A 14,241-nucleotide genomic window follows, 5' to 3' on the forward strand; every position below is an offset into this window, starting at 1 on the left:
AATCGGAGGAGTGAGATGGATTCATCTATGTTTCAAAAAGACGTTGGGCTGCTGGTTGGAAGCGAGGAAACAAGGTGGCAGGCCACGCTTATGCTTCAGTCAGGAGCTGGTGGTGGCTCCGCGATCATGACACTGAGGACGATGAGACGCGGAACAGCTGCACTGACAGGCCTCGAAGACAAATTCCGTGTGGGGTGAGGGAGTGAGAAGGGGGGATTTGGGGGCAACTGCTGGCTTTTTGTCCTGAGTAACAGGACCCAGGGGGCAGGCTGGAAACCGGTTTCTCTTCTCAGAGGCGGCGAGACCGCAGGGTCTCGTAGAGGCGTAGACTTTGTTCGGGGGGGCGGGGGACACGTCAGGTCTGAGGTAGCCATCAGACATCCACATTTTAAAGCCAGCTTAGCCACGGCTCCTATATTTTTCATATTCATGTTTGTTCCCTTCTATTGTTACAAACTTTATTTCCTCCTATCACACCTCAACTTTAAAAGTCAGCATCTTTGTATCTTAAAGGTGTGATATAAGGCTCTCCTGGCACTAAAATACGCTGTTGTGAATTTGCTGGCTTAGGCAAGAATGCTCATCCCTTTTTCTGACTTCACAAGGTACAGTCTACCAACTTGTTTGACAGAACTCAGAGAAACTATTACTTCATCCACCTTTGCTAACTTGGCATCAACGTAAAGAACTAATGAATATGAAAGCTCTCCCTTTGCAAGGGTTTTAAATTCTTTTTTGAGAGATTCTACTCTATTTACTAAAGATTTTCTAGGGTTTCCCTGGACACTGAAATATTTACTTATCTTGGATTTTTTTGGGGGGAGGGAGTGGAGAAAGAGAGGGAAAGAAGCAAAGATGTGAGAGAGAAACATCAATCGGTTGCCTCTGGTCTGTGCCCCGACTGCGGATTTAACCCACAACCTAGGCATGTGCCCTGCCCAGGAATCAAACCCAGGACCTTTGGCTTTGCAGGACAGCTCCCAACCAGCTGAACCACACTGGTCAGGGCTTGGATTTTGGTTTTATTTGGTATCTTTCTGTCATGGATTTCACATACCTAATTTTACCCTATTATTTTTTTCCCTAGAAAGTTTGGTGCCTTTGACAAATTAAGATTGCTATTATTTGGACACTCCTCTTCCGTGTAATCTTGTTTTCTTCCTTTGGATTGATGGTTGAGAGGAAAAAGATACTTTTAAGAGATCACATTCAGAATAGAGAAGAAAAGAAAAGTAGGTTCAGGAAATTAAGTTCTATACGTTTTAATGATCTTTTCTCCTTCCTTCCTGAAAGGCCACCAACCCAGTGCTATGTGTTATAACCTTGGCACATGTAAAATTCTCTAACTTGGGTTTCCTTTGGGCCAGTTGTCTCTTGTTGCGTAACAAATTACCCCAAAACCAACAGCTTGAAACGCCAGCCATTTATTACCTCATACGGTTTCTGAGGATAGGAATCCAGAAGTGGCTTTGCGGGGTGGTGTGGGCTCACGCTTTGGCCTCTAACGTGATGGCAGTCAAGCCGGCGACCAGGGCTGCAGCCGCCTGCCGATTCGGCCGGGTGTGGAAACTCCCTGTTGTCGGTGGCTGCTGGCAGGAGGCCCGAGTTTCTTTCCTCACCGTCGGGCCCGCCCGCCCGCAGGGCTGCCCCGGGTCCCTGCGCCATGGCAGCCGGCCTCTCCAGAGGCAGTGAGTGAGGGAGAGGCGGGGGTGGGGGGATCTTTTTCATCATTGACTCCAGGATTTCCTCTGAAGCTCATATCAAACGGTTTCCAAGTTTCCTTGCTGATAGTCATTTCTCAAATGAGAAATGTTCCACGTGTATCAAACTTACATCCTGCCGTTCTGGTTCTGCGCCTTTCTGCTTACAGAATAATTTTCATTTTAATACTAAATCATAGCATTGAAATTCAGATGTCTTTTGTAGACATTTGTACTTATTTCAACCGCACGCTTGTGTGACCAACAGCGCGGTCACCTCGGAGCAGACGGGCCGGCCCTGAGCACCCGCTCCGCCGTGGCTGCTGCCGGGAGGCATCCGTTGTGAGGTGCATCCTGATTTCACACCTGTCAGAATGCGGAAAAAAATACTTCTAAGAACTGAAGAAGTATGACAAACAATTTTCTCCCCCAGTTGTGGGAAGCACAACAGATCAAAGTCTTCTGCAGGCGAGTTTCTTTCCTCCTGGTTTTACAAAGCCTGGAACTTCACAAACTCATAACCTGGTAGGGAAAGAGGTCTGAGTGGGCGGTTTATAACAAGGATGAATATGCAGGTTATTTCCAAAATACGACTTTTTTTGTTTGTTCCAGGAACATAAACAAGGAAAGCTCTTCTGTGACTGTATTTAGTTAACTTTGTTTTTCTTTGTCCTTTTTTTTTTTTTTAAGGAATAAAGATCACCGTAAACCCCGAATCAAAGGCAGTCTTGGCTGGACAGTTTGTGAAACTGTGTTGCCGGGCAACGGGACATCCTTTTGTACAATATCAATGGTTCAAAATGAACAAAGAGGTAATTTTTAAAATGTCTTTTAAGTTCCTCTGTCATAAGAAGGTAGAATGATAGGAAATGAATTAGCATTATTAGCCTCAATATGTTTTTAGGAATCTTGATCTGAGAAACACTGCTGTATTATTACTGAAGTATTCAATAATCCTTATTTTGGTAAGACAATTCCAAAATTGTCTTTTAAAAATTGTAAGCAATAATAAAATTAGTTCTCTTCCTAAAAATCATGGAAAGTAGGGATTACTTGGAGCAACAATGTTAAAGAGGAAGCTTCAGCAGTATAGTCTAACATATCTGTAAAAGTTCTTTAATTCAAACACTCTCAAGGAGACATGAAGGGCTAATGCAATATTATTTTAAGAATTCCAGATAACTGTATTATATGAAAAGATTTAGGCTATTGTGAGATTCTGAAGTAGAACCCAGCTGGGTGGAGGGGCATATGTTCCTCTTGTGGAAGTGCTATATCTCTGCACCACCCAACAAATACTTTAAAACCATATACAGTATTGGCATTCTCTTTTCTTCAAAGCTCTTTCGGCCACGGTGGCACGGGGGAGTGCTCGCTGCTCTGGCTGGCCCGTGTTTGTCGCACACGGTGGCTTTCCTCTCTCTTCCATCTGTGTCCCCTGGCCCCTTCCCTCCTAGGTCAGACCTTGAAACTCCATATTCTTTTCAGGCTGTTAGTCAGATAACTAAGCTTTCTTCCAAACTCGGCCGTAGGTCTACATTTGCAAACCTAAAACTGATAAAGAGTCCTAAGATGATGATCTTTCCTTTAATGGGGTCACCGTATGCCTTGGAAGATGTGTGTGGTTTTGTACAGTTTTTTAGTTTCCAGCCCCGCACGCGGGTCGGCAGAGCAGCTGGGAACGGTAGCAGAAAGCCTGCACGTAGGCTTTGGCGCTGGGCAGGCCTGCGTCGGAACCCTGGCTGTTGTCGTTAGTGATGTGCGCGCCTGGCGTAGGGGGTTGTGAGCGTTTAATAGACAGGTTTCCTATGTGCCTAGGCTTTCAAGACATGGTAGCTAAAGTTATTTTTACCATATTGTTTCAATTGCAAGGTTGCTTTCATTTTAATAAATGCCTTTGGAGGGAGGAATAACAGATAAAGCTTCCTGTATTCTTCGTGAATTCTGTCCTGATTTGAGAAAGGATGGGGAATACATCTTAGATTTGAAGAGCTGTAATGGCCTTGAAAGGTCTGAGTCAAATATCATCAAACCACTGTAATGTTTGTGGGTCGCTTTAGGAGATACTCATTCAGCCAGTACTTGGTGAGCGTGTGCATTGTGCCGGGCGTGTTCTAAGGCCATGGCAGCGAACCGCTGACACACAGGCCCAGCCATCCCCAGTGGGGACAGACAGACAGCATGCACCTAAGATAGTTCCTTGAGTTAAGAGCTATGAGAAAAATAGGGTGCTACGAAGAAAGAAGCCACTCACGTGTGATTTGGCGGCAGGAAGAGGAGCGAGTTTCTATCTGAATTCAAAGGCTGAGAGAAGTAGGTTTGCGGGAGGCCTGAGGAGAGAGAAATACACCTGAATGGCCTAATAGGAGAGCCGCCCGTCTTTTAACCTGGGAGGGCAACCTGGTAGGACTTCCGGGCAGTGCTAAGGGCAACCTGCCGTCCCAGTTGTCAGATCTTCAGCAAAGTGCTCTTGCTCTTGCAGGTCTGAGAGGGGAGAGAGAGGGCTGAGCTTGGTCAAGTGCTTTGCGGGGGAGCTGATGAGCCTCTTGGCAGCATGCAGGGTTGGGCGGTGCTGGTGAATTGATGGGAGCAGCGAAGGTGAAACCCAGAAGGTGAAACCGTGGTGACCAGAGCGGGGGCCGTTTCTTCCCACCGCTGATACGGCTCTGTGGCCTCGCTCTGCCCAGACCCTGAAGGCAGTGTGCTGGCTGAGGAGTCTGTCCTCCTACAGAATCGCACACAGGAAAAATCGGTCTCGAGGGGCAGTCACTTGCTCAAGTGCTAACAACAAATTTGGTCAGAGCTGGGATTAGTAGCCAGGCCTAACTGTGCGTGTATTCTCCACCTCGCCATGGTGTTTGTCATGTCACATGGCTGCTTACCTCGGAAGAGCTGGCGTTGTGGGTTCTTTTAATCCCCACAATTGAACAGTTTAGATGGCAGAACAGACGCTTTGTTGTTAGTGAGTTTTGGGAAGATTCATGGGAGAGAGTGTATTACCTCTTTGGTTAATGGGTTTGTAGAAGAGTATAAGACTTCAGTCCTATATTACTCAAAATGCTATTTGTTTTTTAAGTAACAAATATTTTAGAACTTAGAAAAAAGATACACTTTTCAAAGCTCCAGAGAAATCCTGCATTTTGCACAGCACATTCTATAAAGCATGTTTTGATGAGTCACTGCTATTCTCTTACTGATTATTTCCCAGATTCCAAACGGAAATGCATCAGAACTTATTTTTAACACAGTCCATGTAAAAGATGCAGGCTTTTATGTCTGTCGAGTTAATAACAACTGCACCTTTGAATTCAGTCAGTGGTCACAGCTGGATGTCTGTGATGTCACAGAATTAACAGAAAGCTTCCAGGGTAAGTAACTGAGTGATTGTTGGGAAGGGAATTACCTTATTTCAATTTATTTTAATGGTTTACTTTTAAGTAATTTCAAAGTATCAAAATATTGCCAAAAGCTTGCTTATCTGTTGAGCCCAGTATAAGGTCACCAGCTCTCAAGATTTTATCCCGTGTGCTTTGATTCTTTGCCTTATGGAGATACACTCACACGCGTGCGCGCCTTTGGGTGACACAGAACTCTTGTCAGTCCGGCCCTGCCGCTGACCTCTTCCAGCTTGCCACCTTTCTTGGATTTGAATGTTGTAGTGTCTGGTTTTGGAAGAGAAAAATCTAATACAGTCTTGCTCACTTTTCAGTTTCTTTGCACACTGTACATTTTCCTCCCAAACTACTCTATTACTCCTAAAAAAATTGTGTTGTGGAGTAAAACTTTAGAGGAGATATTGACATGAAAGGGCACATAGTGTATCCTTTGCTACAATAAAGCATTTCATCAATTTTTCTATTTGTCATTCACCTTTCTAGTCCAATAACCAGTATTGATGGAGATAAAAACCAGTCTACTCTAAAGAGTAGACATCACATTCTCTTATTTATTCACACACACTGTGACGACCATATCCTTTGTCATCTTTGCCAAAAAGAACAGGAGGAAAACAGGCTTTTTGTTTCTAGTCTGTCTTACACTCTTCCTTGTACACCTAAATAAGCAAACCATTTCTAAAAATGGTAATGATTAATTAAGAGAGTTATTTATATCTTTCTAGAATATTTCTGTGCATGTAATGAAATTCCGTGTTTATAAATGGAATCTTACTCATTCAACAAATATTATTGATCACCTTCCACTTGCAAGACACTGAGTCTCGTGAGGGAGACCTGGTTCCGCATCCCAGTCCTCTGTCCTCAGGGAACTGGAATAGCAGCGAGAGCTCCATAAGTCGTGCTTTCCGATACCTGCCTTGGAAAGAAATGCTAGTGATAACCCGTCCATATTTATTCACCAAAACTCCTTACTAAGTCAAGTAAGTCAAGTCAAATCAAAGCAGAATGTCGAGCTTTCTGTGCTGAACGGGAGTATCACTCCAGATGTTTGCCCCCACCCGCAAGATTCTGCAGCCAAACCCATTTGGAAACCACCTGAACCCTTTTCTCCTCTTACATGCACAGTGCACACCAACACTTTCAGCGCCCTGAGAGGTCCTGCAATGAAAGATCTGTTTAACTTGTTTCACCCAGAATTTTCTAAATTTATTTGTCCACAGCATTCTTTTACCCACAGAACATTTCTTAATATTTCTAGAAATGCTGTAGTTTTTATGAAACATCGTTTGGGAGATGCTATTAAAGATTGTAAAAATGAGGGATGAACATGAAAACACATTTTTAATTACGGGGGGAAATTTATTTGTTACTCATAGGTTTTATTTATGTTTAATGATATTTTTCTTTTAATTTAAGGAAGTTCGGATGGCACCTCTGAGGCCAAGTTGCAAATATGTGTTGAACCCAGGTCCCAAAAGCTGATGCCAGGAAGCACGTTGGTCCTGCAGTGCGTGGCTGTTGGAAGCCCTATTCCTCACTACCAGTGGTTCAAAAATGAATCACTGTTAACACACGAGACAAAAAAGACATACATGGTAGGAAGTTGGTTTCCAGGGTATTTTTTTTGTGCTAATATGTAAAAGAAATAGTATAATTGAAAATTAAGATTAACATTAATAATCCCATTTGTTGGGGGTGTGTTCATGTTTTTGGTATTTTTGTTTCAGGTCCTTATTATTTAATATTAATTGATTTGTATATTTGCAGGAGTGCTGGAAAACATCACCAGCCCACATCTAAGGGTTTCTACTGAAATGTCAAATACAGTATTATACCAAGCTGGCCATTATTGGATTCATTGTATCATTTGCTTAGACCAGTACTTAACCTAGGGAATGGAAATAGTAAGACTGTTTCTAAAGCCACTTGAAGTTTTGTTTTGTAGGGTTTTTTAAATACAAAATAACTTCTTATCCAAGCCAATTTAAACTAAAATTAAAGAGGAAATGTGTGTGTCTTCTAATATTGGTACAGGTACCTTATGTGGATTTGGAGCATCAAGGAACCTATTGGTGTCGTGTATATAATGATCGAGACAGTCAAGATAGCAAGAAGGTAGAAGTCATCATAGGTAAGCAGCGTTACTCAGTGTTCTGACAAATGGAGTATAATAGAAGCTGTATAAAATAAAACATTTAAGCAACAGAAATGCTGCAGCTTATTACCCCATTCTATTTAATGGTGCGTTAAGTATCAGGAGTTACGTTGTCTATATAGAAATTGGAGACGACACATACTAAATTAATAATCTAGGTTAATATGTCATAACAAAAATAGTTTTTTATTTATATTTTTTGGTTGTGTTTGAATTTCATAGTTTATTTTTTTTAAGATTTTATTTATTTTTAAAGAGAGACAATGGGAGGAGAAAAGAGAGGGAGAGAAATACCGATGTGCGAGAGATACATCAATTGGCCGCCTCTCACACACACACCCAACCGGGGACCTGGCCCCCAACCCAGGCCTGTGCCCTGACTGGGAATCAAACCGGCAGCCTTGCAGTTTGCAGGCCAGCGCTCAATTCACTGAGCCACACCAGCCAGGGCTATTTATTTATTTTTAAAGAGAGGGGAACAGAAGAAGAAAGGAAGGGAAACATCAATGTATAAGAGAAACATCGATTGGTTGCCTCTTGCATATGTCCCCAACCAGGGACCTGGCCACAGCTCAGGCGTGTGCCCTAATCAGGAATCAAACCAGCGACCTTTCACTTTGCAGGACAACACTCAACCAGCTGAGCCACGCCAGGCAGGGCTTATAGTTTAAACACTTTTGACAAAAATGTATTAGAACTTAAATTATAAAGAATTTGATTTCATGGAAAAGATTTTTAATAAAACATTTTTCAAAAAACAGGCATCTGAAGGAAAGAATGATGATTAATCAACAATCACCCTCATGAAGTGCAGAATGTGGGAGCTTATTCTATTTAAACATAATGCGTTTATAGTTATGTCGTTAATAGTAGGAGATATTGATGCATATGTTGGTTCACCAGCATACTTCTGTGATATTTCTCTCTGTTTGCTTGATGGCTGCCCTTGCTAAGATCATGAATTACAATATATTCACATTTGTTTTCTCTGGAACAAGGAAGAACAGCTGAGGCAGTGGAGTGCACTGAAGGTAGTGTAATCCCTTGGTTTGAAACCAAGTACCCTGCATGCTGGTTCTTCTTGGGATTGGTGGAGTGCTCTAGCCTACCGAGTGCAGCGATGGAAAAAATACTAGCTGTAAGAGATCATTTCAATCAAGGATATTGTATCCTAGTCTTTGAGAGTTTATCAGTTGCCACAGACATTGTTAAACTGACACACTATAAAAATAACTAATTCTCAGTTGATTTTCTACTATGTATAAGAATAAAGTTCCTGAACAGCTTATGAATAGTGAACATATACAACGAATTCTTAATGGTAACTTTTATCATTATAAAATTTGTAAAAAAAAAGATAGCAATACCATCATGGAAACTTGTTCCAATTCTTTTATCCTTTACCCATGGCAATACGCCTCTCAGTGCAAATGCTGTTTCTATAAAAGTTTCATGACAGATTTATTGTGTAACACATGTTTTATCAAATGTTAAATGTATTCTGTTTTAATATAAAATCGATGAGATCCATTTTTGAAGCCCTAAGGCTATAGATTAATCTTCCCTGTCAACTTTATCATAATATATAAAGAGAATTGAAAATCTGTTTCAACAGAAGTTTCTAATTTGTTTTAATCAACCAAAGCATTGTACATAAGTTGTAATGAGTAAATTTTAAAACTTAAATTCCTTTAGTATGATACCACATTGTTTTGTAAAATTAGGTTCTTGGATAGCAAAGTATTTTTTCAATTTCTGCCTCTTTAAACTATAATATAACTTTAGGCTCTACTGGGGTACAGCAAGAAAATAACGTTAAACCTTATGTTTCCTGGTTTTCTTGCCTTTATAGCACTGTGGTGTCACTTGGAAATACTTTAATAACTGTTTTCAGCCCGGTACCTAATTGTGAACGGGAGCCCTCTAGCATAAGGGGGCTTCAGTCTGTGGTCTTTGGGCCCTACACGAGGGAGGCTACGTGCAGAAACGCTCACCAGCTCCTTTCTTCACGTCTTGCTTTTTTGCCTCATTGCATGACTTTTAAAACTTCTAACACTGGAGTCCCCCGGGGATAAATCAGCAAAAGGAGAAATAAAGCGAGCATTGCTACTCCGTCCGGCTTCAGGACAACACCTGTAAATTAGCGCCTTGCAGTGGTGCCTCTTTAGCTACGGGTTTCTCCCTGTAATCTTTGCAATAATAAACGCCCTGTTAAATAATGACTTTCAAATAAATCTGTTCAAAACACTTAAGAGATGAAAGTCCAACAATGAAACAACTCCAGAAATTTCAGGTGGAAAAAAATAGATCCAGTTTTCCTTTCTGAAAAATCTATGGAGTTGAGACCCTTTATAATTGGTGGGTTGATGTGTATCAATGAACACTGTCCTAATATCATACCTTTTTTATCCATGGAACTAATTTCTTATCCATGGGACTTATTTAATTTTAGGTATTTCGTTAAAGGAATTTGATCAGGACAGGGGCGGGGATTGCACAGGCAAAGTTCAGGGGGATGGTTAGGGTAGCGAAACTATCCTGTATGACCACCGAAATGGTGAATACACGTATGCAAGTTTTTAAAAACTCGCTTTGTAGAAGGTCAGAGGAGGGTAGCTCCCAGGACGGAATGCGGAATATGACAAAAGAATCTAAACTCACTGCAAATATGTAGTGCGACCCCACTGAGGAGGGGAAGGAAGAACGGAGCACTCACCTGAGTGGTCGGAAACCAGGGAAGCCTGTAAGGTAAAAGGCAAAAGAAAATTGTACATAGTCCTGTACTCCAGCTGATGCTACTCTTTAGTTGATTTTATAACACACGTGAGAATAAGTTCTTCCTAACATCAGATGAATAGTATAACATTTGTAACTTATTAACATTTTTTATCTTCGTAAAACTTGTGCAGAAAAATAGATAGCTGTAATGTCACATTTACTTAGATGATGTCCTTTAGCCAGGAAGTGCAGGTTAACAATTCTAAAACCACTGCGCCTCAAAAAACACATTACCTCAGTCCAGCCCTGAGAAGGACGGCAACAGGTCCCACCCGAGAGATGCCCTGCATGGTCCCTCACCAGTAATTCCCAAACCGCCAAGGCCATCCAAAGCGAGGGAAGGCTGAGGAACTGCCGCAACCAAGAGGCATCTAAGGTCAAATAAGCAAATGCAGTGCATCCTGAATGGGACCTTGGGACAAACATACCTTCCTAACATAAGATGTTAAAAAATAGGGAAACTGGATGTGGATGTTTACATGAACTCTGCACCACCTTCACCATAGTTCTGTAAATCTTAAATTGTTCTAAAATTTAAGAGTGTGTTAAAAAAGGAATAGATCATTTGAGACTGTTCATTAGTTTCAAGAAGGTTATCATTGGGACCACAGACAGACCTATATCTTGACTGTTTATGTTCCATAATCATCCAGAATATGCAAAACTTGGAACAAATTATGAATGAGCCTGTTTAGCTTTTTGTCACTTAATGAAAGTAGTAAGAGCTCAGAAATCCTAAATGGCATCCACAGCAGCATTCTTTCCTGTTCGGTTTTGCATGGCTTCTCATTTAATGTATATGAAAATTTTAAACTGATCAAACATTCTAACATAATTGAATAGCTCAAAACTTTCTCTGATTAATCTTACTATTTGTGCTAAGTTGGCAATTAAATTATTTAAAGCTAATCTGTTTTCTTTTATTTCATTTCAGATGAATTACATCACCTTGGGCATCCTGGTGAGTAATATAAACATAAAACATTAGTTTTAGATTTTTAAGGTATTAAACACAATGATTTAAAGATACTGTAGATATTTCGTTAACAGTAGTACTGGTTAGAGTAATGGTAACTTTTTCTTTATTAAAGTAACATAATTTAGGGTTGAAATGAGCACTTATATGAAGTACAATTTCATGTAAGTGAAAATACTAAAAAATATTCTAGATTGTAAGACTATATAAGGATAGAAAAGTGTGTGGAGGCAACACAAAACAGGAATGCAGTTTTTGTCATTGTGAATGACTCTGGACCATAAAAAGGCAGTTAATGGGGAAGGGCAGGATTTTTAATTTCAAAGACAAGAAGCAGTCTTCAAAAGAGTAACAGAGTAGCAGTTCTGAACTCACCAGACCCCTGGGGCCTTGTTCAAAGTTGCTCATTCATAGAATATATCTGAACTAGTTGGGTGGGGTGTCTCTATCTGGAGTAAAAGGTGTGTTAGTGGGTATACCTTGCATTGTATAGGTAAGTAGCCAGTCAGTAACCATTAAGAAATTTTCTGTTGGCAAGATTAATCCTCATTCTTTAGTCAGTTTTAATCAGAACAGATTTCTGAACAAGTTCAGCCTATGAGAAAGCCTCAGCTGAGATGAAAGGCGGGGTAGCAGTGAGGACTCTGTAAAGACAGGGGACAGACACCTCCAGGTCCTGGCTGTTCCAAAAGGCAGTGGTGGGACAGGACTGGATTAAGAAGGCAGTTATATCATGTAATATTTCTAGAGATTTCGTTTATTTCCTGACACGTTATATCTCATTATTTTAGTGCCATGACTATTTTGCTTGGTTTCATGCCCATATATTTCTTTTAATTTTTTAAATCATTTTTTATTTTTCAGTTACAGTTGACATCCAATATTATTTTAGTTTCTGATATTCACTCCAGTGATTAGACACTATGTAACTTACAGTCATCCCCATAAATCTCATACGCATCTGACACCATACATAATTATTAGAACGGGAATGACTTTATTCCCTACGTTGTACTTTACATCCCCATGATTATTCTGTAACAACAAATCTGTGCTTCTTAATCCCTTCACCTTTTTGACCCAGCCCCCCGAAAAGCCCCTCCCAGCCAGCTACTGTCAAATGTTTTCTCCGTATCTGTGAGTCTGTTTCTGTTCCGCTTGTTCATTAATTTGTTTTTTTTAGATTCAGTTGTTGATAGATATCTATTTATTGCCATTTTATTGTTCATATTTTTTATTTCTTCTTAAAGACCCTTTAACAATTCTTGTAATACTGCGTTGGTGGTGATGAACTCCTTTAGCTTTCTCTTGTCTGGGGAGCTCTTTATGTATCTTTTAATTCAAATGGTAGCTCTGCTGGGTAGAGTAATCTTGGTTTTAGGTCCTTGCTTTTTATCAGTAGTTCTTGCCATTCCCTCCTGACCTGCGAAGTTTCTGTTGAGAAATCAATGGACAGTCTTATCGGAGCTCCCTGGTAGTTAACTAACTGCTATTCTCTTGCTGCTTTTAAGATTCTCTCCTTGTGTTTAACCTGTGGCATTTTAATTATGATGTGTCTTGGGGTAGGCCTCTTTGGGTTCATCTTGTTTAGTACTCTCTGTGCTTCCTGGACTTGCATGTCTATTTCCTTCACCAGGTTAGGGAAGTTTTCTGTCATTAGTTTTTTCAAATAGGTTTTCAGTTTCTTGCTCTTTCTCTTTTTCTGGCACCCCCACGATGCAGATGTTGGTGTGCTTGAAGTCCCACAGGATCCTTACACTATCTTCATAGTTTTAGATTCTTTTTTCTTTTTGCTGTTCTCATCGGGTGTTCTTTGCTTCCTTGTATTCCAAATCACTGGTTTGATTCTTGGCTTCACCTACTGTGCTGTTGATTCCCTGTAGATTATTCTTCATTTCTGTTAGTATATCCTTCATTTCTGACTGGTTCTTTTTTATGGTTTCTTTGTACTTCATGCCGTTGAAGTTCACACTAAGTTCCCTGAGCATCCGTATAGCCATTATTTTGAACTCTGTATCTGGTTGGTAGTTTGCTTGCCTATATTTTACTTAGTTCCTCTTCTGGAGATTTCTCCTGTTCTTTCATTTAGGACCTGTTTCTTTATTTCATGCTCATGTTTTCTAAATAAACATCTGTTGTGAGTGATGATTGGTCTGTGCTAATTACATACAAGCAAACTCTACAAACCAGAAGACCACTGACTTGAGGTAAACTGAATTTATAGTCTTTCTAAGCCACCTTTTCTTTAATTTCTTTTACAGATATCCAAAATAAACCATTTGTTCTCCCTGTTATTCGATATTTATGAAAGCTGTGTGTCATTCTTGCCATCCCAACCTGGAGCTCAGGGAGGCCTCGGAGAGCCGTCCAAACATCTAAGCCCACCTAGTTTCCGAGAACCGTCCTCTCTTGGTCTGGTTAGAGCCCTTTTTTCCTAAGTTGGTCTGTTATTTCTTGCCCTTCAGTGAACACTGGAAAAAGTTATTTCAGGAAAATTTTTGCAAACCACCACCACTAAACTTCTAAAATTTTCTTAGCTTCCTCTTTCATTATATCCTTACTCTTCAATATTCAGAGACACCAAAAAAATTTGAATTTAAAAAAAATTTGGTAAAACGTTAATAGACTCCTGTAGCATATGAATGGTTACAAATACAAAAAAAAAGTTACCCTGTCTATAGTAGTAGACAGATTGAACTCCATCTTTCCCTGTATCTCTTTCCACATGGTCCTTGGGGCGAGAGATACTTTATTTTACATAGAATCGATGGCAGACAGCATGGACTATGGAATGAGATTTACTATCTTGGTAACTTTGGACAAGTGACTTAATCTCTCTCCACCTCAGATTCCTTAATTGTATAATGGAGGTAATAACTGTATATACCTTGTAGAGTAAAATGGTCGTTTATTTTACTCAGTTGTGTTGAAAACATCTATAACTGCACCAGGCATTCAGTAAATATTAACTCCTCTGGTGCTGCTGCTTATTCCTACCACCCACTGTTTTCAGACTGCATTTCTACCCAGCACGTTAAAGATTATTACCCCAGCCGTGGCAGTCCGTTACCAAAGGCATTCCCCTGCGCTGGTTCCCAGGCTGTCTATCCAAGCACATGTTGTTATCAAGAACCTGGAAATCTTGCCCTGGCCAGGGGGCTCAGTTAGTTGAATCACTGTTCCATACACCAGCAGGTCGCAGGTTCAATCCCTGGTCAGGGCTTGTACGGGAGG

The 14,241-nt window shown here is 40.6% G+C and overlaps 1 protein-coding gene across 1 annotated transcript in view; it reads left to right on the forward strand.

The window, feature by feature from the left end:
- MALT1 (MALT1 paracaspase) overlaps positions 1-14,241 on the forward strand; it is a 52,513-nt gene that overhangs the window by 15,813 nt on the left and 22,459 nt on the right. Inside the window, exons 3-8 of the mRNA XM_054583736.1 lie at positions 2,391-2,512; positions 4,909-5,068; positions 6,515-6,693; positions 7,133-7,229; positions 8,252-8,284; positions 10,966-10,992. Coding sequence (XP_054439711.1) covers positions 2,391-2,512; positions 4,909-5,068; positions 6,515-6,693; positions 7,133-7,229; positions 8,252-8,284; positions 10,966-10,992 — 618 coding nt within the window. The remainder of the gene's footprint in view (positions 1-2,390; positions 2,513-4,908; positions 5,069-6,514; positions 6,694-7,132; positions 7,230-8,251; positions 8,285-10,965; positions 10,993-14,241) is intronic.

This window comes from Pteronotus mesoamericanus, unplaced genomic scaffold (genome assembly GCF_021234165.1).
Source record: "Pteronotus mesoamericanus isolate MK-2021 breed Mesoamerican mustached bat unplaced genomic scaffold, CSHL_Meso_final contig_74, whole genome shotgun sequence".
Lineage (NCBI taxonomy): Eukaryota > Metazoa > Chordata > Mammalia > Chiroptera > Mormoopidae > Pteronotus > Pteronotus mesoamericanus.